Source organism: Protobothrops mucrosquamatus, unplaced genomic scaffold (genome assembly GCF_001527695.2).
Source record: "Protobothrops mucrosquamatus isolate PMUCROS unplaced genomic scaffold, P.Mucros_1.0 scaffold_152, whole genome shotgun sequence".
Classification (NCBI taxonomy): domain Eukaryota; kingdom Metazoa; phylum Chordata; class Lepidosauria; order Squamata; family Viperidae; genus Protobothrops; species Protobothrops mucrosquamatus.
This window is the reverse complement of record NW_015386228.1, coordinates 490,334-517,507: the sequence shown is the minus strand read 5'-3', so window position 1 is coordinate 517,507 and position 27,174 is coordinate 490,334. Positions and strand designations below refer to the sequence as shown.

The 27,174-nt window shown below is 38.7% G+C and overlaps 1 protein-coding gene across 1 annotated transcript in view; it reads right to left on the bottom strand.

Moving 5' to 3' along the window:
• Nucleotides 1–27,174, bottom strand: part of SEMA3G (semaphorin 3G) — a 69,410-nt gene that overhangs the window by 10,216 nt on the left and 32,020 nt on the right. The window contains exons 4-12 of the mRNA XM_029284886.1: nucleotides 23,801–23,920; nucleotides 17,487–17,577; nucleotides 15,701–15,817; nucleotides 15,036–15,178; nucleotides 5,062–5,176; nucleotides 2,861–2,930; nucleotides 2,394–2,538; nucleotides 1,867–2,098; nucleotides 757–848 (exon numbers count right to left, since the gene is read on the bottom strand). Of these exons, the coding sequence (XP_029140719.1) occupies nucleotides 757–848; nucleotides 1,867–2,098; nucleotides 2,394–2,538; nucleotides 2,861–2,930; nucleotides 5,062–5,176; nucleotides 15,036–15,178; nucleotides 15,701–15,817; nucleotides 17,487–17,577; nucleotides 23,801–23,920 (1,125 nt within the window). The remainder of the gene's footprint in view (nucleotides 1–756; nucleotides 849–1,866; nucleotides 2,099–2,393; nucleotides 2,539–2,860; nucleotides 2,931–5,061; nucleotides 5,177–15,035; nucleotides 15,179–15,700; nucleotides 15,818–17,486; nucleotides 17,578–23,800; nucleotides 23,921–27,174) is intronic.

Sequence of the window (27,174 nt, the reverse complement as noted above, 5' to 3'; positions counted from 1 at the left end):
GCACAAAAGGGCAGTTGGGCAAATCACTTGTTCGAAAATTAAACTTTCAGTAAATCTGAAAATTAGCGCTAATGGAAGTATACAACCATTCTCTTTCCCAGATTACTCAATAGTTGTAAGTATAAATAAGTCTATGGTCTTTTTCTCTTTTATCTTGAGAAAAACTGGATCAAACAGAATGGCAAATTTGGGAGTGACAGCACAAAATCCAACAAGCAAGGATCTTAGGCTATCTAAAAAGCTGGGCAAGGTCCCATTATCTAGCCACATGGGAACCAAACCTAAAAGAAGGCTTACATAATCATTGCAGTATTTACATTATGGCTACTTTTATCATAGCTCCTTTACGTACTGTATGTATGCATACACACGTACCTGAATTAATAAAATACAATTTTCACTTTCTAAGTGAAATTAATTAAAATTAATAAAAATTAATTAATACCATTTTTTTTTTAAAAAAAGAAATGGGGTATCTTTTGTGTTCAGGATGATGACTGTCTTCATAAAACACTTTGCAAACCTGGAATTATATAGCTAAATAATAATCAGGCACAAAAGTGGTCCATCACCATACATGTGTACATTGATATTGTAAGACTTTGTCAGAGGAACACATGTAAATACTGTACAAGAAAACAGTGAATACCAAGCAATGTGCAACACAGTCAAAATTAGCCAGCCAGGATTGCTCCTCTGCTGATCTATATACATGAGGCTTGCACATATACTGGTGTTTGTTTTTTTTTACTGCACCTTAAACACTTGAAGCTCTTCCAAAACGACTTCTTCAACAGCAGCAAAATTTCCTCTTTGTAGGGCTATGACCTTCAATACGGAACCAGCCTCTGAAAGGGAGGAAGGAGAGAAAAAGCACTAAAACAAGGGCATCCCTGGGGTTGCCTAACATCCTGGCAAAGCTGATTAGAAACTTTTTCAAGAGCTACTCTTGAATAGCAAGTAGCCTAGAATCTAACTCCTAGTTTTACACTACGAGATGCACTACACTACTAGTATGTGATTTTGGACCTCTCCTTTGCATCTCTGAATCATTTTTATTCTTTCTCTACTTGAATCTTTTAAATTTAAAAGCTATTGGGGAAATGCTAATTTAAAAAGAAACTATTTTTCAATGCTCAACTTTCCACCTTAAAAAAATTAAGTGGTAATTTAAGCAGTTCATTTTTTTTTCTCATTCCCCAACCTTGACTTGGAAAACATTTCATGTAGCTGGCCAAGCTATTGTTTTTCTCACCGTTGAATGGGGGCTGCATTTTGAAATACAACAAGCAAAAGGACACAATTTCTAAGAAAGGAGCCTTAATGGGAGATAAATTTGAACATTCCTTCCACACAACACTGTAACTGGAGATTCCCTGAAAAAGTGTTTTCCCTGAAAAATATACATTTGTGACTCACTCAAATCCTTCCATTTCCTTCACCATTTCTCTCCTCCTGAATAAGTAAAAGCTGAAAATATCCTATTTTGCTGGTATATGGCAAACTTCCTGTAGTGTCAAAACATGCCAAATCATTCACAGAGCCGCGTGGTGGTCACAATTTAGTTCTAACTGCTTCACATCCTGCCAAATTGGTCCAAATGGCTCACTTCTATTCTGAATTCAGCCAAACATGCCTTGTTTCAATGCATAGCAAAGTTTCGCTTGCCCATGTATCAGTATTTTACCCAAGACTCCTTTTCAATGTCAGGATGTAGTCTGAAGATTTGAAAATTCAGGAGATTATCTTCAAATTCACAAATTCTTCCACATTCTGTAACTCCATATTCTGTATACAGTATGCAGTTTGGAAGAGAGGTGTTCAGGTACTGCTGAACCCCAATACATCGCATGATTAACGTCACACCTGTGCCAATGAACATGACATCATAATGCCCGTCCTCAGCTTCCACGCGGTCCACCACAATCTGCCGTAGGCGATGCTGCAGATTGGTTTTCACCAGCACAGGCCACCGTTGTAGTGGATACACAGATTTGCTCATCAGGGGGTGAGCACGCGCAAATTGCAGTACCTCATCTGGGTAGTCTTTGGTGGAGGAGTACTGACGACTTGGCTGGTTGGTGGTTTTGCTGGGGCACTAGGAGAAAGGGCACCATTTTAGCAAATAGCTACTTATCAGGAATCAAAGCCAACCCTTTCTCCCATTTCATTACATTCCTTTATTCTTCCCATGCTGGCAAAATTTATTCCAGAAGTTGAGGAAATTGTTTTACTGTCATTTCCACTGACATGACTGGTTCTGGCAGTTTTGGATAATCACAAAAAATGATATTTTGCATGTTATTTTTTAATTTGTTTCATGGCAAATTGCCCTTCCTATATACTGTTCTTTTTTTTCCCAGGAAAATCATCATCTTCATTCTTATACTTACAACTCCTGGCCTTGGGTAAGGCACCTTGCCCTCATAAGCTGCCCACTGATGATCAGGACCATCTTTATGAGCAAATGGCCCATTAAAAACCTCCCAGATGTCTGCCATACGATAGACACAGATGGCGAAGCCTTGGAAGACATTGCTGTAATGAGAAAAAATTACCCAAATATTGTTTGTAATACAAGATTTAAATGTAACTGATATTTGCTTCTTATCTCTCTAGGCTGCAATTCAGAGAAAAAAAATGAAAAAAATGCTTTTAGGTAAATAAATGCCTAGTTTTTTGGAAAAACTAATTCATACTGTATGAATCCTACTGAAGTTGACTGAAGAAGAATTGGAGAAACAGCAAACTATACTGAGTATACAAAAAATTATAAATTCATTTTTAAGGGCATTTTTAAAAGATTCACTGTTAAAAGTAATTATAGAAGAACTAGAAACCACAGACGGAAAAATCTCACCTGATAGTGCTAAACAGTGCATAGACTTCGGGATTCTTGCCATCTTTAGCCCTCAGAAGAAAGACGTCCTCTGTTGAAAAGTGGAGGATCAAACAAGTTCTATAACTGTTCTGTCAATATACTCACTCTACACAAACATTTCTCTAAGTGCTTTTTCTAATATCTTGGCAAACTCAGGAATTCTGGGAGTTGAAGTCCACAAGTCATAAAAGGGCCATAGTTCTCTACCCCTGGCCTAGAAGATATTTGTGCTGTCCATTTTGTTTCACTGCTACTAACTCCTCTTACACTAGCACTGCCCAATTTAAAAGAAAATTGCATGGCACCAGACTCTAGTGTAGGAACATAAACTTCTGAAGTGAGGGTTGTGCTGGTCTGTGGGTGCTATGCTGGAGAAGTGACCCAATTCCAAACACTGGGCAGTTGGGCAGAGCCAGAATAAGACTACAATTGGTTTCATTTGTATGCAATTAAACATCAAGGGAGTCAAGCTATTCTCCAAAGCACCTGAAGGCAGGACAAAAAGCAATAGATGGAAACTAATCAAAGAGAGAAGCAGTCTAGAACTAAGAAGAAATTTCCTGACAGTTAGAACAATTAATCAGTGAAACAACCTGCCTCCAGAAGCTGTGAATGTTCCAACATTGGAAGTTTTTAAGAAGAGACTGGACAGCCATTTGTCTGAAATGGTACAGGGTTTCCTGCCTGAGCAGGAGGTTGGACTAGAATAGGACTTTTCAACCTTTTCACTGATTATACCACTTTTAGAATATGGCAATATTCAAGTACCACCAGTCGCCTAGCAAGGTGTCAAAAGCTTGATGACAAAAAAAAAAAAAAAAAGGAAAAAAGTGATTAAGTACAGGTAGTCCTTGACTTACAACAGTTCGCTTAGTGACTGTTCAAAGTTACAACGGCACTGAAAAAAGTGACTTATGACCATTTTTCACACTTATGATCGTTGCAGCATCCCCAGGGTCATGCGATTTACATTTGGATGCTTGGCAACCGATTCATATTTATGATGGTCACATTGTCCCAGGATCATGTGATCCCCTTTTGCAACCTTCTGACAAGCAAAGTCAGTGGGGAAACCAGATTCACTTAACAACCATGTTACTAATTTAACAACTGCACTGATTCACTTAACAACTGTGGCAAGAAAAGTCATAAAATGGGGCAAAACTCATTTAACAAATTTCTCTCCCCCCTTTTATATCCTCTCTTCTCTCCCCCCTTTATATCCTCTTCTCTCCCCCGTTTATATCCTCTCATTTCTTCCCCCTTTATATCCTCTCATCTCTCTCCTTTATATCCTCTCTTCTCTCCCCCCTTTTACATCCTCTTCTCTCTCCCCCTTTTATATCCTCTCTTCTCTCCCCCGTTTATATCCTCCTCTCCCCCCCCTTTATATCCTCTCCCCCTTTGTATCCTCTCTTCTCTCCCCCCCTTTTATATCCTCTCTTCTCTCCCCCTCAGCAGGACCCAGGCAGGTAATGCCTCGCGCAGCTCCAGCTGAATCTCTGCCTGAAGACTGCGTGAGACTGCCTGCCACCCCCAAAGCCACCCCCAATCAGCTGGAGCTGCACACTTCGATCCTGGGCTCTCAGTAGGACCCAGGCAACACCTCATGCAGTTCCAGCTGACTTTCCCACAAGCCTATGCGGTGCTGCCACCGCTTCACCTCATCCACTTTTACACTTTTTTTTACACTTGTTTTAACAGTGCTGTTCAATCTGTTGTATGCGTACCACCTGCCAGGTGCCGACCTACCACTAGTGGTACACATACTACCGGGTTGAAAAGCCCTGGACTAGAAGACCTCCAAGGTCCCTTCCAACTCTATTATTATTATCATCAATTGGATTACTCTTCATGCATTTAATAATTTCCCCTTTTTCCTATATCAAAAATTATAATTTGGTAATTTTCTGAAAGCCTTTGGAGATTGCAGACAAATCTTTTGGAGGCTGCATAAGGCCACGGATCTCAGATTATGAGTTCCTAACATAAGCATTTAAACTCCCAGTGATTTTTCATCAAGCTCTGATCAAATCTCCACTTGCTTAGTTTTAGGATTAATATACTGTAGCAGTAAATCTTCCTGGTCATTCCTTTGGCTCCACTTTTCCCCTACTGGAAATATAAATTCCTAATCCTCTACAAACCAACCAACTGTGATTATGGAATATAAATCACACCCAGTTCATCAAAGTGTGTGTCAATGCCATCTGGTCCTGGAACAGAACACACAAGACGGGCTTTGTTGAAAGTGCTCCATTTGTTGACCAGCACTCGTTGTCCACCAGCATCATTCTGAAAGAAGAGAAATAAATATTGTTCAGAAGTAAAAGACACTGATACAGTGGCACATAACAATTTTTGAACCTTTTGAATTTTTATTATTTCTGCATAAATATGACCTAAAACATGGTCTTTCTCCACATAAGTCCTGAAACAAGATCCTGAGAACCTAGTTGAACAAACAAATCAAAAACATTATACTTGTTTATTCACTGAGAGAAATGGCCCAAGGGTACTTTTAAAGGTTTTTTTTTTCCCCAAAGGGCAACTGGACTGTTTTTTCCTTGAGAAAGAAGAAGACATTTCGCTTCTCATCCAAGAAGCTTCATCCGTTCTGGCAGGATGGTGGGGATTAAGGAAGGATTCATTCTGACAGGATGGAGGGGGGTGTTGGAGGAGCTCTTGAGGCCACCTGGGAGTTTATCTGTGCCCTCATCTGTATCAGAGTGCAAATGGGGTTGGAATCTTCTTGGAACTGCTGTCTCGTATCTGACCTTTCCCTAGGCAGCATCCCCTCCCCGTCTCCCAAGGTCTCCCACATCTCCCCCTTCCTCATTAAGAAAGAGAGGATCTGTTGTTGTCCCCTAAGCTTTGACACTTTAAATTAGTACCTACTTGGCCTTAGCCTAAGGCCAACTCTTGTCACAGTTCTGGGAGAGACCAGGAGATGTTAGTCCAGAAACAATCCTGTGTCGTGGCTCAGATTTGGTGAAGTCTTTTTTCTCCAGAAGTTCACCATTTTGTCTGAGTGGGCATTGGAGAAGTGGTTTGATTTTATTGATTTTGAGATTTTATATTTTGTTTTAGTTTCATGGAGATTAGGAATTGGGCAGCACAGAAATTTTTGTAATAAGTGTTGGGGGGGGACTTTTGAGTGACAGACGTAAGAAGAAGGGAGAAGAACTTTAAAACCAGATAGGAAAAAGGGGAAATAAAAAAAACAAAGACAATCATATATAATATTAAAAAGAAAAGGGAGACGATGGCTCATCTAACATTGTAAACTCTAATTCTGCCCATAAGACTGGAGTTTTGATAATGCACCTCTAAACAGAAGTAACTTGTACTAATTCTACACACAATATTACTATTAATTATTCTGTTTATAATTAACTGCTCCCTTGAGAAACAGAATCCTTTCCCACACACACATACACACACACACACACACACACATAAAATGTTAGACTCCAAGAAAAACACTGATAAGACTGAAAGTAACAATCAACTTTATCGTTTTGGGAAGTTGGTGGCAAGATTTTAAACTACATTTATTTCTCCCCAAAATAAACTTTAGACTTCTGACTAAAATAAATCTCATTTCACCACAGGAAGCATAAAGAAGTAACAGTATACATACTAAAATTATTCTTTGCAACTAGAAAATGCAAAGAAAAATACCCCAGGAAAATATCCCAGGAAAAACACAGAAGATCCTTGCTCAGCCTACACATGTAATATGACCCTAACCTACTTTTCATCAGTGCCCTGCTCAATGTGGTTTTCATTCTCTCTCCCAAATATTCAATATAACCCACAACTAACACGTGTCTGTTTTCATCTGCCATAGAGGAACCAAAATAGACTCCAATTATCTTACCACAATCACCATCACTACATTTCAGGTATTGTTCTATGACAACTGTTCTTTTTCCTTCACAAAAGTAGCCCTACAAGATCCAGAAATCCCTTTGGGTTTATTGTGGATCAATACTCTCAAGCGACTGCAGCAGTTTAACCCGGCCATTGTGTGTCTGTTTTGTCTGCTAAAGAGGCAAAAGGACAAGGCCATAGATTGTCTTAACTAAGCAGGGTACTCCCCCCCCCTCCCCAGTCCTTGATTTATCTGTGTCCCTACCAACTCGGCAAATCAAATTAGATCCCCATCCTGGATGCCTCTTAAACATAAAATCCCTCTTTGTAGAAAGATTGGTTAATACAGCAAATAATTGCTTCATCTTTATGTTTTATTGTTTATTTGTAGGATTAGGATGAGAACAAGGAATTCACAGCCAGCAGAATTAGTCTATTTGCATGGAAATCTGCCATCTCCATTTCTCTAGTCCATTGTAGTACAATGACTTTATGACTTGTTCTAGGGAGTTTGAATTATTGCAGGCAGGCGCCATCAGGAAAATTTCCAGCTGACAAACACTTCTCCTCAGCAGCTCTTTAGACAGAGAAAGGTTGTTGTTTTTTCTCCAATTTTTCAACAGCAGTGAATAGAGACTGAATCTTGCCTTGTCCATTAGGTTGGTTCTTAGCTTTGTAGAGGCCAAGCTCTGACTTTTGCTTCACAAACATGGTAAGTCTTTGAATTGTTAGTTATAGCTGCTTCCAGATGTCTTTTTAGAATGCAGGCACTCTGCCTCAAAAGGCAAATATTTAGAGTGGATTGGATGATCTTCCATTTGATACTCTCCCTCGCTCCCCTTCTTATTTGATGTACTTTTTTCCCTCTCTCCCTCCCTCCCTCTCCCTCTCTCTCTCTCTCTCTCTCTCTCACACACACACACACACACACACACAATTAAGAGGCAAAAGATGTTAATTGCTGTCCATCCACGAGGATCCTCTGGAAAAGTGTCTCCAAGAGGTCATTTTCTAATATATCTAGATTCTGAATAAGCATCTATGCTTCTCTGTTCAGATTTTATTTATTTATTTATTTATTTATTTATTTATTTATTTATTTATTTATTGTACAGGCTGTCCTCAAATTACAACCACAATTGACCCCAAAATTTCTGTTGTTAAGCAAGACATTTGTTAAGTGAGTTTTGCCCCATTTTTTTGCCCCTTTCTTGCCACACTTGCTAAATGAATCACTAAAATTGTTTAAGTTAGTGAAATGAATCTAGCTTCCCCACTGACTTTACTTGTCAGAAGGTCGCAAAAGGTGATCACATGGCTGCAAGACACTGCAACTGTCACAAATATGAGTCAATTGCCAAGCGTCCACATTTTGCTCATGTTATCAGGGGATATTGCAACGGTCGTAAGTGTGAAAAAATGTTCCTAAGTCACTTTTTTCGGTGCCATTGTAACTTTGAGCAGTCACTAAAGGAATTGTTATAAGTTGAGAATATTTGCTCTATTCTTCTGGCTAGAAAACATTAAGAGAGAAAAAGAATATACTGGCAAACATTTCGTACAGAAGAACAGGAATATGTCTGAAGCATCACCCAAAATAGGAACATGTGTGGAACACACCCAGGTTCAGGCGAAGCATCAAATGATAAATTACAGAAAATTCTTTGCTGCCTGTTGTGCAGCATATTGGTTCTTCTGGCAATAGCCTCTCTTTCCCTGATTTAAGAGACAGTAGACTATTCTTTGTTTTAGTTGAATATAAACATTTAAAAAATCAGCTCTCCTAAAATATGCTGTGAATAATCCAAATACACTTTATCAAGCTGTAATATGACAGACTGCACACTCCGAAGTGCCTTATGTACCACACCCACTCTGCAGAGTCTAGGGAGTTGAGTCTTAAAGATGAGGCTAGCAATGTATTAATATATCCCAGCATGGTGAAAACAATGGCAATAAATCACCAAAAGCGGGTCACAAATGAGTTGGCCAGTTGGAGCATAGGAGAAAGAAGCCCTAGACTTGAACTAGCTTAACTGTTTGCAGTCTCTTTACACACCCTTAGACAGCTCCATCCAGCATTTTTGGCCTTCACTGTTGCCATGGAGCATCCATAGCTCTGAGGTATGGTAAGATGGAACAGTAGTACTCATTCATCAAAATGATAATGCTCTAGCACTGAGCGTAAGAACTGATGAATCCCAAGAATGAAGGGGGAGGGGAGCTAAAGAGATGAATGCATTTTACAAAGTGCTTAACCAAAAGTCCTGGAACAATTTCAACCAAGGATGGAATAGTAGGCGGGTGTGTGTGTGTGAAAGACCCTTCACTTCCCCACTTGGTGGAGATGCTCTCTGACATTTCAAGTAATACAAAGATGCTATGATGTTTGCTGGATACCTATTTCAAAGAAGGATCCTCTCTTAACAAGTAAGAAAATCTCTCTGTGGGGCCACTAGGAGTTGAAAACGATTGATTGCACGTAACTGTAAAGGAACTAGCAGTCAAGAAATATGTCATAGAGAAGCCCTGGATGAAGGGCTTGGAAAAGATATTCAGACACTGAGGTTTTCCCTGTGCTCTCTACTATGAAAGTGAACGTTGGGCTATGAAGAAGCTAGACAGAAAAAGTAATGACACTTCTGAGTTTCGGTGTTGAAGAAAATTCCCAAACATACCATGGACAGCCAAAGAAACAAAACAAAACAAGTTCATTAAAACAAATCAACCCAGAGTTCTCCGTTGAGCCAGAAATGACCTAGTTCCATAGCTTACATAAGAAAAGATGAAGCTATTTGTCAAACCACTGATTCTTTCAAAGGCAATAGAAATAAATGTGGGCAAATAATTCTCTACCAGGCAAGCCATTCTATTTGCTGTCTGAAAAATGGAGATGCCAGAATTGGATTGAAATGTGCTTTCTACATTTATCATATATTTCACCACTGAACTGCATCACCTACTTATAATTTTAAAGTCAATAAAGTACTGCCTTTTTGTGTAAGCAATCCAATATGGGCCCTATCATTAGTCATTAGAGGTATCTTGGGCAGTAGCTACCAAAAAATGGGAGCTATTAAGGGGAACTGTGTTCCTCACAGCCTGTCTGCACTGTATCATCTAATTTAACTCCCTCCAAAATGGCTAGAAAGTCAGTTTCTGTGCATTAAAGTCTATTCTTAATGAGTGAGATTCAGATGACTACTTTTCTCAGGCTATGTGTTTTACCATGAGTATACAGAATATTTCCCCGGGCTTATTTTTTTCAGATATTTTTTTATCATACCTTTATTATTTTTATAAATATTTCAAAGCAACGAAATCGTTTTACTTCCTAGTCCACCCTACAGTTTAGATTTTCCTGGTAATCTCTCAATCCCAGATCTGACCTTGCTTAGCTCTTTCAAAGCAGTCAGATTGGTTAGATATTGAAATTTATTTTGGAAAACTGACATTTATTTATTTTAAATGGATAATTTGATCACCATCACATGGCATATCAAAATGAGAGGATCTGCTCCAGGTACTCTGCCAATAGCACTTAGCAATAGCACTGATATACTGCTTCATAGTGCTTTATAGTACTCTCTAGGTGGTTTACAATGTCAATATTATGTGTATATTTCCCCCAACAATCTGGGTCCTCATTTTACCAACCTCAGAAGGAGGGAATGACTGAGTCAACCTCGAGCCTGTCAGGATCGAACTCCAGGCTGTGGGCAGAGAAGGCTAAGCTAAAGCATGGTAAGTATGATCTCATCATTTCAGTTGTAGCATCCAACGTCCCCAGTAAAATACACCATCTTTGCTACTTTTTGGGTGCCAAGCAAAAACATTTTTACTGTGCCTGGGTCTTTAGTAATAATTCTGCTGTTATTTTAACCTTTTATTGCTGCTTTTTCTTGTTACTGCCTTATTATTTTTATTCTGTATATATTTTATAACAATTTAATATATGTTTGAATTTCTTAAATTGTTTGAATTTCTTATTGTAAATCTCTTTGTATTTTTTTAAATGAGTAAATAAAAATACTTTAAGTTTCATATTGTGTGTGTTTGTGTTTTATGTATGCATAAAACCTTAAGATACTTAAAATTAATATATATTAAAATTTCACGAACACTGGCATGTAAAAATGTTCTGCTGATTCCAAGCAAGTAAGTAAGACAGAATTAGTAAGGGGCTGCAGCTGAAAAGAACCATTTAGACATTCATTTTTAAAAAAAAAACCATTCTGCTACCTGAAAACCTTATGAAGAGAACTGAGTGAAGATAATTCAAAACACTTTTAGTGAAAGAGATCCAATCCCAACCCCTCCAGGAACATATGGAAACTTTTCTCTTATTTTATTGGAAAAGCTTGACAATTACCAAAGTTACAGAGAATTGTTAAAGCGGGCACTGGTTGGGAGGGGAGCCGCCAACCAGTCTCAAAAATGGGTACAGGATTTTATTTGTGATATATCAGCTTAGCCCTCTGCTTTTAATGATGGGGAGTGACATTACGAATGGTATTAAAAAGTACAGCTCAGCTAGGTTTCAGATACAAATATAAAAAGGTGCTTCAGATAGCGGAGGGGGATCTTCAGATAGTGCTTATCTGCAATTCCTTCAAACAACTGTGCTTTTTTCCCTGGAATCATGCACTTGCTTTCCACAGCCAGTCAGTAATCTCAGCAAAGACATCTTTGGATTAAGGAGTCACATCAGGCATTACACAGGCAGCCACGTGACCTCCGAAGCACCATTTTGGCTTCAAATCTGAAGCATTGTACATCCCTATTAAAAAGTAAATACATCGGTGCTCAAACAAGAAAAGGGTTTTGGTCAGTGAGAAAGAGAAAATGAAAGAGCTAGGAATGTATTTGCGATATGTTCGTTTTTCTCAGTTTTGGCCTTCTACATGAGACAGATGTCATAAAATACAAAGTGGAATATTTAAAGAGTTTTGCTAATGACTTATAACTCCAATTTATTTATTTTGTCCCTTCAAAACAGTTTTGACTCCTGTTGACTGCCTGGACCAGTCCCTGCTCTTTTCTAGGCAAGATTTTGGAAATGGTTTGCCGTGGCCTGCTTCCAGGGCTGAGACAATATGGCTGGCCCAAGATCAGTCAGTTGCCTCTGTACCTGAGGCAGGACCAGAATTCCAAGTTTCTAGCCGGACGCTTTAACTATTACACCAAACTGTCTCTCATGTTACTCAAATGACATAATCAATTACAATACTATGGAGGTTCAGCGAAGAGGGGCTTCTACGATCGGCGCCTTTCCTATTTCTACCATTAGCCTGTTTCCTTGCAGAGCAGGTTTTTCATTTCATTACACTTCATGCATGTGTGATGGAGAGAAATCCAGGAGGCAGAACCGAAGCTGGCATTGAAATGGCTTTGTGGAACCTTTGGCTAGAAGGAACTGCTCATAGGAGAACTGTAAACAGAAAAGAAGGGAGGAAGTGAAAATGGCTTGAACAAAAAATAAAATAAAATAGGGCATTTCCATTTGGAAGAACAACTGAATTCAAAAGCTTTAAAGTATTATCCCTTCCTCCTCTACAGCAACACCAGTCTCCTCCTCCCCCCCTCGTCACTTTTGAAAAAAAAAATCACAAGAAAGAGAATTACCAGAAAGAAAATGTCCATGTTCATAACTTGGCTGGAAAAGAAACAATTGTGTCAGGCAAGATTTATGCAGCCCTACCAAAGAGGAGATCTTGATAGGAGAACTTAAGACCAGCCATATGTTCCAAACAGACCTCCATTACATCACTCACTGCTCTTCTTTAGGAACCAGAGGCAAAGGGACAGCAAGTTTAACTTCAGTATAAAACAATTCAGTATAAATCAGGATTTAGTTGAAGCTAAACCAGAATCAACTAGGCTCACCTAAGTTTCAGATAATTTGTCCACATTTTCTCCTCTCCTGTTTCAAAACATTCCTTCCTTTTTTAAAAAAAAAAAAATCTTACCAATGGTTCTATTTTTAGGTGGGTTGTTACTGGAAGCCAGTGAACATAGATTGAACAACACTATTGGTAATCGTTTTTTTAAAAGCATTTTCCAGCTTTAACTAGCTGCATTTTCAGTTCTGGGTGTTAAAATAACCCTGTTATGAATCCCAACAATGTTATATCACCGCATCATGAAAGAAATAAGCAACTGTAGTGAATACGGAGGGAGAAAAGACACCGCCACATAAAGCTACATACTGTGGCAAAGATATCAGGGAGCCTTTTTGTTCTGTATCTGCTCTTGTAGCTTCCTTTCTTTTTCATCATATGAGAGGGACTGTTTGGTACTTCCTTTCATGAAAACACTGAGAGACCTTGTCTTTTGGGATGTAAGGCACTCTAAGTGAAAGGGAGTTTATATAAGGTGTGCAGGTGTCCTAGCAGTAGAAAAAGAAAATATAGCGTGAAACCACATTGGCTCCCGTAGGCATTTTAATCTTAATTTGGATTTAGCAACACATCCAACTTTGGTTATTTCACTTTTCATATATGTATTTTATTTATTAAATTTATATGCTGTCTATCTCAATGCTGAGAGACTCTGAACACTTAGGCTACAATAGTCTATAAATTCTTACTTGATCACCTCTACCACTCACCAGAACTCATACCTAGTGTTAGCATCTTCCCCAAATTCTTTAGCAAATTTATTTAGCCTCTCCAGGTTTTTGGAGCTGGGCTGGACAACTTTGTTTAATTGAAAGCAGACAAGACCTCCGTGATCAGAGATAAACCTTTTAAAATGTTTCCATATTCAGTGCATCTGTAGCATTGCCAAGTCCTAGAGGCAATTCTTGCTTACCAGCAGAGCTTAGGGCTTTAATGGTTACGACTTTATTTTTCATTTGGACCCTTGGCTGCAGATCATACATGCCAATCCTTTCCGGGAAAGTTTTTTGTTCCACTCTCCAGAGGCTGGACTACAATTTTGTTTGATTATTCTTATGTGTAAATCCAAATTATCAATTCTCGGGTGTATTTTTAGTAAAGAAGCTAACAATTCACACAGGGTCTTACAAAGCAAAAATGAAGCTGAAACACTTATCCCTTCTGGTGTGGAAAGCTGGCAATCTATACATTTTTGGTCTAGCCTAGTGGTGGCGAACCTATGGCACGGGTGCCAGAGGCGGCACTCAGAGCCCTCTCTGTGGGCACGTGCGCCGTCGCCCCAGTCCTAGGCCTTCAGCTGGGTTTTATAAAACCTTTTCACTTTCGGTCTCCGCTGCTATGTGCAAAAAAAAAAAAAGGTTCAATCAATCAATTTCAACTTCTCGCAGGAAAAAAACTGATCTTGCAAAGTTGGAATTGATTGATTGAACTTTTTAGTCCCACCCAGTCTGCTGTTACCACCGCAGCGACGCCCACCCAATGGGCCACGCCCACCCAACAGGCCACACCCAGCCAATGGGCCACACCCACCCGGCACTCGACGATGCATAAGTGGGTTTTGGGTTGCAGTTTGGGCACTCAGTCTCTAAAAGGTTCGCCATCACTGGTCTAGCCTCTGCTATTTCTGCATAAAAGTATGCAATGCCATTTAAGCCCCCAAATGAAATCTGTACAGCACCGTTTCTGCCACTGATACCAGAAGAGGATTCATCTTTAAACATATCTTTAAAAAATCAATATAATGAATATACACATTCAGATATTTTCATTTCTCATATTCTCATTTGACTCGCAGAAAACAAGTAATCAGACTGAAGGCTATTATTGCTTAACCGTTTTCATAATAACCAGTAATGCCATAAATCACAAAATGGCTAAGTTATAAAATGGCCTTGTATCTATTAATAAATCTCTTTAAACTCACCCGTGAAATATAATTAGGCACCAGTCAAAGACCAAATGATCCATTTCACTTGTGCATAAAGATGTCAACTGACTCGTTTAACCTATATTTCTGATTTATTTATTACATTAATTTATATACTGCCTCCTTCTAGAACTCTAGCCAGCTTGCAATAACATCCGCAAAACACATTACAATGTACCACTAAAATAACAGAGCAGCAATAAAAATAAAATAAAGACACATCATATGGCCTTTATCTTCAAGTACCATACAATAATTCAACTGCTTCTCCTAAATTAAATCCCAAAGAGCAGCAAGCAACCACTTCACAGGGGATAAGCTGTCCCAGGATCTTCAGATTTTAAAATATGATATCCAGAGCTGCAAGATTTTTTTTTTCATTTTTAGTTCAATACCAGCTCACATCTCTAAGGGGGCATCATTATGCCCAGAAATGACCTGAAAAACTCACCACACAGATTCTGCCCACACGGCTGAAGATGGCGTGTCCTTTGCTGTCTGACTCTGCTGCCTTCTCCGTGAAGAAGAAATAGACTTTGTCATTGTCCCGATCATCATTCTCTGGGATCATATAAGCAGCAACAAATTTGGGAGCTGAAGAAAAAATAATAATTGGACAGATTAAGAAAAAAGATCCCCAGAAGCAGTTTGTAACTTGGTGCTGGTCCTAAAAGTTTAAAATCTTGGCAGATTCTGTCTTGGAACAGTTAATGAAGATTATTGCCAAGAGAGATAACAGATAAGAACTCTTATTAAAACTCTACAGGGTTAGTTATATAAACACTTCTCCATCTCCTCCTCCTTTCCCATGTACAAATTTACAGTGATCATGACCTCCATTTCAACTTTTTTCCCTTCTTATTTCTGTGGCCAACACTCCCTTTTTCATTGATTGCTGTGTACATTGTATAGGTTTCTGTCAGTCACTTTTCTTCTGGCTATCTCTGAGCTTTGCATGAGCTTTTTTAAATCCCCTTTATATCCTTGCCATGACCCAGTGCCCAAAACTCATGGAGCACACACCTATTTCATTCTTTGCCTAAAATGAAGCAATCCCAACTTCTCTATATGTTCACTATATGTGCCTTTTGACTTGATGACTTAATTTTTCCCTACCATTAAGCAGCCTCTGGTCCATCTCTGTACGTAGAGAAGAGCGATGTCCCATGGTCCGGAAGATCACAGGGTCCCTGCCCAAGAAATCGGCTGTTAGCCCCGTGTACAAGTCTCCACCTAGAGAATAAGTTCAATTAAAATCAGTAGCTGTTTACATACATGTTTTGTGTTTATTAACACCTTTAATAGTAAAGGTACCAGCACATAAAGATGCATCTCATTATATTTAAAGGATTTCATGAGTATTCTGATTGCCTTATAACACGGGTCTGCAACCTTGACAACTTTAAGACCTGTGGACTTCAGCTCCCAGAATTCCTCAGCTAGCATAGCTGGCTGAGGGATTCTGGGAGCTGAAGTCCACAAGTCTTAAAGTTATCAAGGTTGCAGACCCCTGCCTTATAACATTCACAGATGGTTCAAGGTGAGAAAGCACAGCTTGCCTACAGCCATCAATTGCATTTATGGCAGAGGTCAGATCTGAACGGGAGATTCCTTGACTGCCGTTCTGACAAGTCTGTTCTCTCAATTTTCCGGGTCTTTCTAGATCAGCCTTTTCTTATGCAACAGCCCATGGGATCTGATGGGGAGGGAAGTCCAGATGATTTCATCTACCATTTTTAATCCTCCCGTCTGTTCCTTTTACTTTTCCCATCATTTTTCTTACCATGGACAATTCATTACCAAAAGCAACACTGAAATGTATAGCACAATTTTTTGTGTGAGATGAGGAAAGAAAATAATTGAAGCATGGGGGAAGCCGTTGTCCCTAGAGAGAATGAACGGAGTTTTGTAGCTGCCTTTCGTTTCTCTACTGTCTTTTCTTTTTCTTTTTTAAATTATGTGGACTCAAAATCACACTGAAATTCTAAATGAATGCGACTATACTGGGAAGGAGCAGGCCTTACATCTATAGGGAAAACTCATCAATATAGTAAGTCTTTAAAAAGTCAGCCCAGTGTTTCTCAACTTTAGCAATCTTCAGATGCACCGATTTCCAGAATTCCTCAGCCTTAAAGTTGTCAAGGTTGAGAAATACTGGGTTAAACAATCCTTGTCTTCATCCTGGTTCTTCTCACAGATTCCACTGAACATTAAAACATAATTTAAATATAAATCGGGAAATTGAGAGTAGAAGAGGTAGCAGTCTTTTATTTCAGCAAAACAGCAACTGTTTTCTCCCCCAACCCACAATACTGCTGCTATAGCTCCTGCTTATAATGGTAGTCTTAGAAAACACAACGGGAACCCACAACTATTACAGAATCATAAATTCAGCAACTGCACAGCGGATTTATGTTATATAGGAATTCAAGAAAGGCGTCGGAGAAATACAGCCTCAGTAATGTATTATGTTTTTGGTTTTGTTGAGCTTTTTAATTTTGTTCATTATTGTTTGTATGCCACCCAGATAACAAATGGTGAGAGAGGAGGCTTTCTAATACATGCTTACAGACAAATAACCCAAGTTATTGATTATTGAGCAGAGTGACCAGCAGCAGCCTGGAAGAATGGTCTGACAGATCCTTTCTAGACTGTTCTGAGTTTGCTTGAAGAACTGAATTCTCTATGGAGAACAGAAAAAGGCCAGGCAAAGAAGCCTATAAGATCAATTCCTGAAAAGTCCACCTGAGACAATGCAATTTTTCAATTGTTTCCAGCACCTATGTCTTAAACTGTAGACCACGGTAGCAGGAAAAAATATATGCATAAAATAATAAAATAATAAATATCCATGGACAGCTATTAGGATAAAAGATTCAGATTAATTGACTTTAACACCTACTGAAAAATGTGCTTGCAAACGCCCGATTAGGCTCATGTGGACATCTGCCCCGGCCACTTTCTATACTGGTTGGATCCAAGCTGAACATGTGCTGGAAAGAGAAATGAGGGGAAGCAAATAGAGTCAAAGGAAACGTGGAAGTATTTATGTGATAAAAATGAAGAGAATTCTAAAAGGCACTCAGATCGTAAGATGTGTAAGGAAACCCTTGTCGTGATAGCACAGATTCACCAAGAGGAAGTAACAGCAGCTTTTTGTTCTTAATATAAGCGAAAATCAAGTTACTAAGACTGATGTTCATCCCATTATTAACCCTATGGCTTTCTCAGTGCCAATAGATCTTGGAATGTTTACATATTTATGAATAATTTTAGCTGGTTATGTGTTGCTGGAATAAAAAAAAAATCTATTTCAAAATCAGTTGCCAATAAGGTATTAACACTGTCCCACTGTCTTTCTCTCAATTTTGTCAGTCAACATTTCAAAATCATAATGGACAAAACCTTGAAATTAATGGTTAGGATCTGAACAGTAAGGGGAAAAAATTAAAGTTAATTAAACTTTAAGTTTTAGTGTTGTTGAGCATTTTAGAAAAGTTTACCTCCCTCTCCAAATCAATCACATTATCCCATCTCTAATGACCCACAGATCTTATAAACTTAGCCTTTTTACCAAATTAGCCTTTCCCAGTTGAATTATAAATAATATACTTAATATACAAATATGAATTTGAATATATTTAACCTGCAGAATCTGCAAACATCTGGGAAACTGAAGAGAAGGAAAGTTAATCTAGACTGTAATGGTATAATTACAAGTGAAAAAAATGGAAAAGGGTTTATTCTTTTATTTCCTAAATTTATATCACAACTTTCATTCAGAAATTCAAGGTGGCATGCCTAATGCCAAACTCTTGAAATTATTTATGGTATTTCCACTCCATACAAATTTCAGTGTTTATAATTCCCAATATTTTGCAGTTTGAAATCTTCTATTGTCTTCATTTCTGCCAGCTTGCTGGCATAGCATCCATGATGTAACAATATCCTGCCCTTGAACTGCTACAAAAAACCTCTTGTCTTACATAATATAAAAGAACACACACACAGAGACACCCACAGATACCACATCATATTTTCCGTATGTACTATGCATCTCTCTGGCCACTTGCAAAAATAACAACAAATCTAAGTTGTTGTGGGAGGCAACCTACCACTATGTAAAGATGGTGAAACTGAGTTTTTTCATCAAAAGTTGGACCATTTTTTTTTCTAAATTTATTTTGGTAATAATTACTATTACAGCAAAACTTTGCTGCCACCTCAAATAATAAATAAGTTCTTGTAGTGAAGTTATATATCCTTTTTAACAACACAGTAACACTGTACGAAGAAATGAAACAGGGTAGACATTGTTCCTCTATAGTGGAACCTATAAAGGTATTTCAAAACTTATTTGAAATGCTTATTTACAAAAATCACCAATAATTGACCGACCCACCTTACCTTTCCTTCCTTCCTTCCTTCCTTCCTTCCTTCCTTCCTTCCTTCCTTCCTTCCTTCCTTCCTCCCTTCCTGTTATTGCCACTTCCCTTTTTTTTACCGTAGTCACTTGACACCTGCCAACTTCTCCCCAATTCTCTCAATTTTCTGCCTCTTCTATATAAGGAAGTGTCCCGTGAGCTCCTGCTTGCCTTCTACTAATATATCAGTCTATGATTCCTGCACATCATTACTTCTACTTCTATTAAAAATTCTCTGCTCGCTATGATTCCAGTAGGATAACAAAGTGACATTTTTGCGACAGAAATGTTTTGCAATAACTTCACCCTGGCTCTCAATTGCAGAGTAGAGCATCTATGTGATGGGTGGGGAAGGGAGAGAGCAGCATTCTTGAGCCCAAAGTCTAGGCGATGTGGGGAAGCAACCATTTTGTGTACAGTGCTTCCAACAGTAGTGAAAATCAAACCAAGCAACTCTTTGCTGATATTCATGATGATGACAATAATAAAGTTTGTGAAACTGGCTACAAACTAGCTAGAAAGATTAATACTGGCCTGCTAAGAAGGTTGCTTATGTTTCTTTCCTAGCACAGTTAGGTTGCAGTAGAGGTTAAGGAGAAGCCTTAGTAGAGATTAAGAAGTTTGGGTTTAAGAACTTAGAGACTCAGTAAAAGAGAGAGAGAGAGAGAGAGAGAGAGGTGAAACAATGTAAACTACAAGCCTCAGCATTGCCCCCCCCCAAAAAAGGTGTCAGTTTCATTCTAGGTTCAGATAAACCAGCATGGGGCCACAAAAAGGCTGACTCATCTTTTCAAATAAACTGACATTTGATTTTAGTATTGACTCTAAATGTTGTTGGTCAATGACAAAATACATGATTATGGAGGTAAAGGCCACAACCCATCCTAGAATTGCATTAAACGTCCTTGCCACAGTTAACTCTTTGATGAAATGTTTTTGGTGCAGACAGTCTTCGCTATCCTGTTCAATTTCAAGAAATATCCCTCCGCTTAATGAAACTGCCTCCTTTGAAAATTGCAATGCTGATATTATTTCTGCAATTTTTGACTGTTTCTCTGGAGTCATCGCCTTAGCTGGACAAAGAAATCTCTTCAAATCACTTTCATTCAGGCTTTCTGCACACCCACACTTGGTATGACTTCCTTGCAGGCGCAACACAGTGGCTTAGATTGTGTTTCTGCTTTGCATGGCAAACCAGGGTGATGTCAGTCTGAACATTTGGGGAGGGGCTTGCATGATGTGAGAAGTCCAAGTGATCATCCCAGGGGCTCATGATAAACAGCTGTGCTGAAAGGACTCTTTCTCCCACAGGCTTGGTCATAAAAGCTTCTGAAATTGCCAGAGCCAAGAAGGGTTACGGGGTGAAGTTGGGTGACCTTCCTGCTTAGGCCAGCTTGATTAATGAGGAAAGGACAAGAAATGCCACCCACAGATTTTATATCTGGTTGTTGATCAGGGTGTTTTTCGTGAGAGGCCAGTGGGTCAAATGGCTGCTAATTGGTTTTAACTCTTGGTTAGTTTTGATTTTATTTGTATTAGTTCTTTACAGAGCTAGACTAGACATTTGATAAGAGTTTGATAGAATGCAACATTTTATTACTACCTTGTTACATGAAAGGTTTTGTAATTTATATATATATATAAAGGTGTTGCATATATGTGTGCGCACGCACACACACACACATGAAGACAACCATACATTTTCATGAAGTAGCCCCCAAAGCCTTCTAAGAGATTGAGCTAATAATGGATCTATCTATCTATCTATCTATCTATCTATCTATCTATCTATCTATCTATCTATCTATCTATCTATCTATCTATCTATTTATCTATCTATCTATCTATCTATCATCTATCTATCTATCTATCTATCTATCTATCTATCTATCTATCTATCTATCTATCTATCTATCTATCTATCTATCTATCCATCCTTCCATCCATCCATCCATCCATCCATCCATCCATCTATCTATCTATCTCAAACTAACAGAATAATGTGGTCCTTCTGGTTGCAAGGATTTTGAACAATGTGATCAATAGGTGCAAATTACAGAAAGCAGATAGTTATTTTCTACAATAATGCTTCCAGACTTGGGCATTTGTAGGTACTTAAGCAAAATGATAACAGGTACAAGGGGGTTCACAAGGCAGTGAAATAAATCAAGATAATAAGTCTGCTTGTCATCTCAACTTTTTGATCTATTCACACACACCCCAAAAATCCCTAAAGACAGCATTACCAAAAGACAAAATGACTAGTTTGGGGAACATAATCAGTTACAAACTATCAAAATATCAGATGATGCGTAGGCTCTCTCTCAGCAGATGATTTCTACTAATTTTACTTCATGCATAGGCCAAAGGTCCCGATGGAAACCATACACCAATTTTGTATTTAAAAGAAGATTATGGTGCCTATTTGGGATCCAAAGGCATTTTTGAAAATTAAGACAACACTGGAGACTATTGTTTCATTTCCTAATTTAAAAGATTTCTTTAAAAATGTGAGAAACCACGGGGGAAGCAGCAGCTTCCAAAGTAGATCTCACAGTTCCAAAGGAATCCATTCTTGGAAGTTACAGTATTTGTAGCTCATATCCCAAATATCTTATATAGGCCCAATATTTATGCTATCCCCCAAGCACAAGACAGATGGCTTAATATTAATGTAGACCAGTGATGGCGAACCTTTTAGAGATCGAGTGCCCAAACTGCAACCCAAAACCCACTTATGCATCGTCGGGTGCCGGGTGGGTGTGGCCCATTGGCTGGGCATGGCCCATTGGCTGGGCGTGGCCCATTGGCTGGGCATGGCTGTGGTGGTAACGGCAGACTGGGTGGGACTAAAAAGTTAAATCAATCAATTCCAACTTTGCAAGATCTTTTTTTTTTCCACGAGAAGTTGAAATTGACTGATTGAATCTTTTTTCTTTTTTTTTTGCACATGGCGACAGAGGCCTAAAGCGAAAAGGTTTTATAAAACCCAACTGAAGGCCTAGGACTGGGGCAACAGCACACGTGCCCACAGAGAGGGCTCTGAGTGCCGCCTCTGGCACCCGTGCCATAGGTTCGCCACCACTGATGTAGACCATTATACAGTTGCAATTTCACTGGTTTTTATAGGTTGCTAGCTCTGATAATGTTACCTAGGTTGGGTTATGAAACAGGAAAACAATCAAGCCCAGAGAGCACCAAAAACTCCTTATTTTTTTTAATCTATCCCCACCTAACATTATTTCTGCACTCTCCATTTAAGTACACCTAGGAGTGAATGAATATGTTCAGTTGGAATATGCAAATTGGGTTTAGTTTGGTTTGTTTTTTAAAAAAGGGAGCAGACAGGAAAATAGGCAGAGGAAGAAAGCAGTATAAGTAGGAGTTAGATATGAATGAAGCAATACACTGATCAGCTTGACAGCTTCATATATCCTACATTCATTTCCTAGAAGGCTGAGAAAGCTGAACAAATTCCACAAAGGCAGTTATGTTAAGTTGCAACAACAAGGAGGCTAAGTGCACTGAACTGAGAAATCAAGGGTTTTTTTCCTATTTGAGAAGCATAAGCACATAAATCAACTTTTCCAAATTTAACACAAAGAATTGCAAACCTAGTTGCTGTCTGCATTGATTCCTTCTTGGAAATGGAAATATCACTGTTTAATCTTTCTGCATTAAGTGAGTAAACTTGTACACATACAAGAAAAGCTCTGTTATATCAATCAAAGGCTTCTATATGGTTTCAAGAGATATCTGTCAGCTTATGAAACCAGATGCTAGTCTGATCCAAAAGATCTTTTTTTCTTTTATTTGCAAAACTGTAGTTTACTATATTTAATACACTGACTTGCTTTGAATATAACGCTACATTATAGTTTAGTATTTTATAACAACGATCCTCACTTCCTCTCATGCCAGCACTCGTCTCTCCAATATTGTTGCGTTCATTTACTGTTTTGTGTAGCTACAACTCAATTTCAATCCAGAAGTTGAGTTATTTCTTTTCACCATTATTAAGGCCAGCCATAATACTATCCCATTGTCTGAAACCAATAGGCAGCTATTGATTTCTTTGCAGCTGTCTTGGAAATGGGAAGGGAAGGGAAGGAAAGGAAAGGAAAGGCAAGCACAAGGGAGCTGATGGGGGAAACCAGATGTGATGTAATGGTTGAAACATTGGAATGGGACTGGAAGGACATGAGTTCAAGTCTCACTCAACTGGGACACCCTTGGGGCAGTCACTGCTTCTCAATCTTGTAAGGATCAATGAGGGAAGCTCCCTCCCCAAGGAGCCCACCTTTATTTCTATAGCAATCGGGATAGATCCTATAAATATAATAATGAATAAAATAAAAGAGTACCATTTTCCACAAGAAAAGGGAGGGCTTGGGAACTCTTTCCTCACCAACAAATCTTCCTTCATCTCCTTTATTTGCTTTATATCCTACCTTTATTTTTTGCAACTCAGGGCAGGATATATCATCCTATTTTTCCTTTTCCAATCTTTCTGTGAGATGAGTTGGACTGAGAGAGAGAGAGACTTACTCAAAGTCACCCAGCCAAGTTCAATGAATAATGGAGGTCTAGAGTTCATGGTCTGTAGAAGGTTTCTAGTCCAGCATCTTGGCTCTCTCAGTTGAAAAAAAGACTGATTCAAAGAAACATTTTACAAACAAACAAAAGTCATCTCCTGCCACCCCAGGGCCACAATTGCTCTTAATAGAAAAGGGTCTCAATCTTTCACTAGAGTACTTATAAGGTCTACCTCAGATGCACGTTGTCTCCTTACCTCTCCTCTGTGTCCCACATAGATGAAAGCACAGATGGGATGAAAAGCTCCAGTCCCGCAAGCTAAGAGATGAGTCCGGTTTAAAGGATAAAGAACTCGGATATAGTTTGCACACTCCGTCTGGAAAAGAAATGACAATTGGTATTTGCAATGCTTTCTATGTTTCTATGAAATAACTTCATCTGGATGGTCACAGCTAGGTATTATGATTAAAAGAAGGTGATGAGCAAAGGATGACACAACTAGAAGAAGGGTGGACTTCTGGTTCAAGGGATAAAGTATCATGAACAAATACAGAGTTATTGAGAACCAAGCTCAACTAGCTATAGCTTTGGTTTCTGAACACTGACTTTGGCCAGTCCTTTTCACCCGTTCTCCATGCTTTGGAACACCTTCCCCCACAGAGATCCAGGAAAGCACCTGCAATTCAATCATTCAACCTATCCCAGGAGGAAAGCATGTTGCGATGGTTAGGTCACCTGATCAATACATGGCTTAGTATGTTTTCTTCTGCTTTTGTACTGTAAAACCATTCATTAATTTATTACCTTCAGGGGAGTTTTCTTGTTTTATGAAGGTTTTGATTGTTAGCAATGTAGAGCCTTTGGGAATGGGCAGCTTAATAAAGAATAAATAATCAAAAACAGTAAAGTGATACATTGAGCATAATGAACCAAATAGCATTTTCCATTTGCCAAACTAATGTTATTTTAGATCCAATATCTATACTGAAGTATAGAAAACAAACCCCTTCTCATATTTCAAATTCTCACATGCCATTTCCCAGGGTTATAAAAATCTTTCTTCTCACTGAGACAATATCACCAACGATCATAGTACAGCTTTTGATCAGGCAGCAAACTTTTCTCGTGTTTTCCAAAGTGTATAGCAAATTCCTGTTTATCTGTACATTACAACCTCGTCCCATGTTCCTGTCACTTCAGCTGAACCAATGATGATCTTTCCTCACCTCTGACTGCGTGGATGACTGACGTGACTGAAACCATTGTATTATCATTCATAGGTCAGGAAGTGAGGTTGTCATATTGCCTTGTGCAGTGATATCCTGTATTAGCCTAAGTACATATAATGTAACACTGCTGTTAAATCAGCAGAAAACAGGAAGATAGTATCACAATGGGTCTTAAAATAACGTTTTCATTTAGAAATTCAAATGGGCATCTTGAAAGAAATTTATTCAGAAAATAAAGTGTATCCTGCCACAGTTCACAAGCATGTCCAACGCAGGAAGGGAGGACAGACAGACAGACAGACGGACAGACAGACAGGGATTTCTGCTTCCCAATTTTTATTTTTCAGGTTAGATTTCTTTTACTCAGAAATGTTTATATGGACACAGTCTCCATCATTTGGTGCCCACCACGTAGCCTCCTCTATATGTCTATATTAAAGACTTTTTAAAATTTAAAGTAAAACTAAATAGGAAACCAGCACAAGGCAAAGCACAGTGCCAGTCTCTAACATCAGATTCATTTGTAGGAATGACATGCAGTCCCATTGTGATGACAATATTTTGAAAGATTAGTTCTTTTTTTGATAAATGGGATGTAATGGGACACACATAATCCTGCATGTGGCTGACACACGGTAGGTTCGTTTGGATAAGGAAATGTATTGGGGATGCCCAACTCCACCTTACAATCCCTCCCATACCTTGCAGCAGAAGGCCTATTGGGTAAATGCTGCTACATTTCCCCAAGAACAGATGAAGGACAACTGTTTTTCTTGCTTTCTTCCTTTTCTGTAGCTTAAAGTTTAGCTTAACTAAATTCTCTTCTTTTTTCTCTGTAGCTTAACTTAAACAGGGAGATGTTAAAATCCTTTCAAAAAGAAATAACTGAAGTCTTTCTCAAAAAATTATAGAGGATTTAAGTAAAAGCAAAGGATAAAGAGTGGGGGAGAAAGGAAACATAAAGGGTTTCTAATGGGATTATCTCAGCTACTTCTCTATCAGCAAAACTCCAGAAATATTAATCCCACATTTAGTTTGACTGTTCCCTAGATGGCTATTTTCCCCACATCTTCAAGCAATTCCTGGATTGAAGTTCTGCCTGCCCGGATTTGATCCCAGAAGGGAAAAAGGGGAAAAGGCAAAGAGAGAATGGAGTTGCCCCTTCCTCTTTTTAAAACCTACCTAAAAGGAGAGTCTGTGAGATTCTTGCAGATTTTGGGCATTTATGTCCATATTCCTGGATTGATAGACCCAGTTTTGCTTTCAAGTTTCAGCATCTGTATCCCTTGAAATCAGTGCCAGGTTTAGACCTGGTGAGGCATTAAGCTATATTAAACTATATAAATTTAAACTAGAAGGCCTCAGAAAGGAACATATTGAAACAGAATTTTGGGTGACCACAAAAAACATTGAAAACACATATATACCTTTTAATTATTTAATAACAAGGCATTTAAAGTGAAAAATACAATTTATTTTTAAATGAATGTATTTACTGCTAACATATTTATCATTTGGCTGGCTTAATATCTCTCATAAATTATAATATAGCACAACATGCCCTACATACTTAAATGTAATTTCTAAAAGCAAAAAGAAAACAAATAGCAAACATGTGGTGAGGTCCTAAGTTGTAGCTTGTTTGCCTTATGTCTGAATCCAGCATTTCTTGAAACAGATTGTCCCATTCATTCATTCATTCATTCATTCATTCATTTCCCACAAACCTGCCAAGGGAGCTGTTATGTCGTGGGCCTGCAGACGCAGGCTGCAACGATTGGCCCAGGCAGTCCACGTGGATGCCTGGGACCAGAGAGGCTGTTCCCAGCCTTGCGCACATGCACAAGGCGGGAAAAAAGCCTTGCAACGATTGGCCAGCAAGGTACCTTGCAGGGGACTATAAAAGGTAACCGCACCATTTTGTAACCAGTTCTGTTACTGTTTGGAATAAAGGAGGACTTGTTTGAACCCGTGCTTTGTCTCAATGCCTCTTCCTCGAAAACAGAACAGGAGCCATTTTGTGAAGGTACTTGATCTATTCTCAAAATCTCAGATGTACCCCCAGTTTAAAAGTATTGTCTATTCCTGATTTTAATTGCTCAGAAGTTGACTTTTACAGTAATCAAATGCTACTTTAAACTCCAACAGTTATAATAAAATTGTTGGCACACATTCTCAAAAGGTAGCTATCTTCCAAACAAAGAGGACTTGATTTAGAAAGAGCGGTTTCCAAAGACAATAAAGTTAAGAGGCCTGCTGATTAAAGGGGGAAAAAGAATACATATGATTTAATTGTTTGCTTTGTTTCCTACATGTAAAGCAGGCTATGCTATAGAAATAAATTTATCCAGCAAGTTTCATAGAAAAATGGGAATCTGAATCTCCATGCTCATAATTTAAC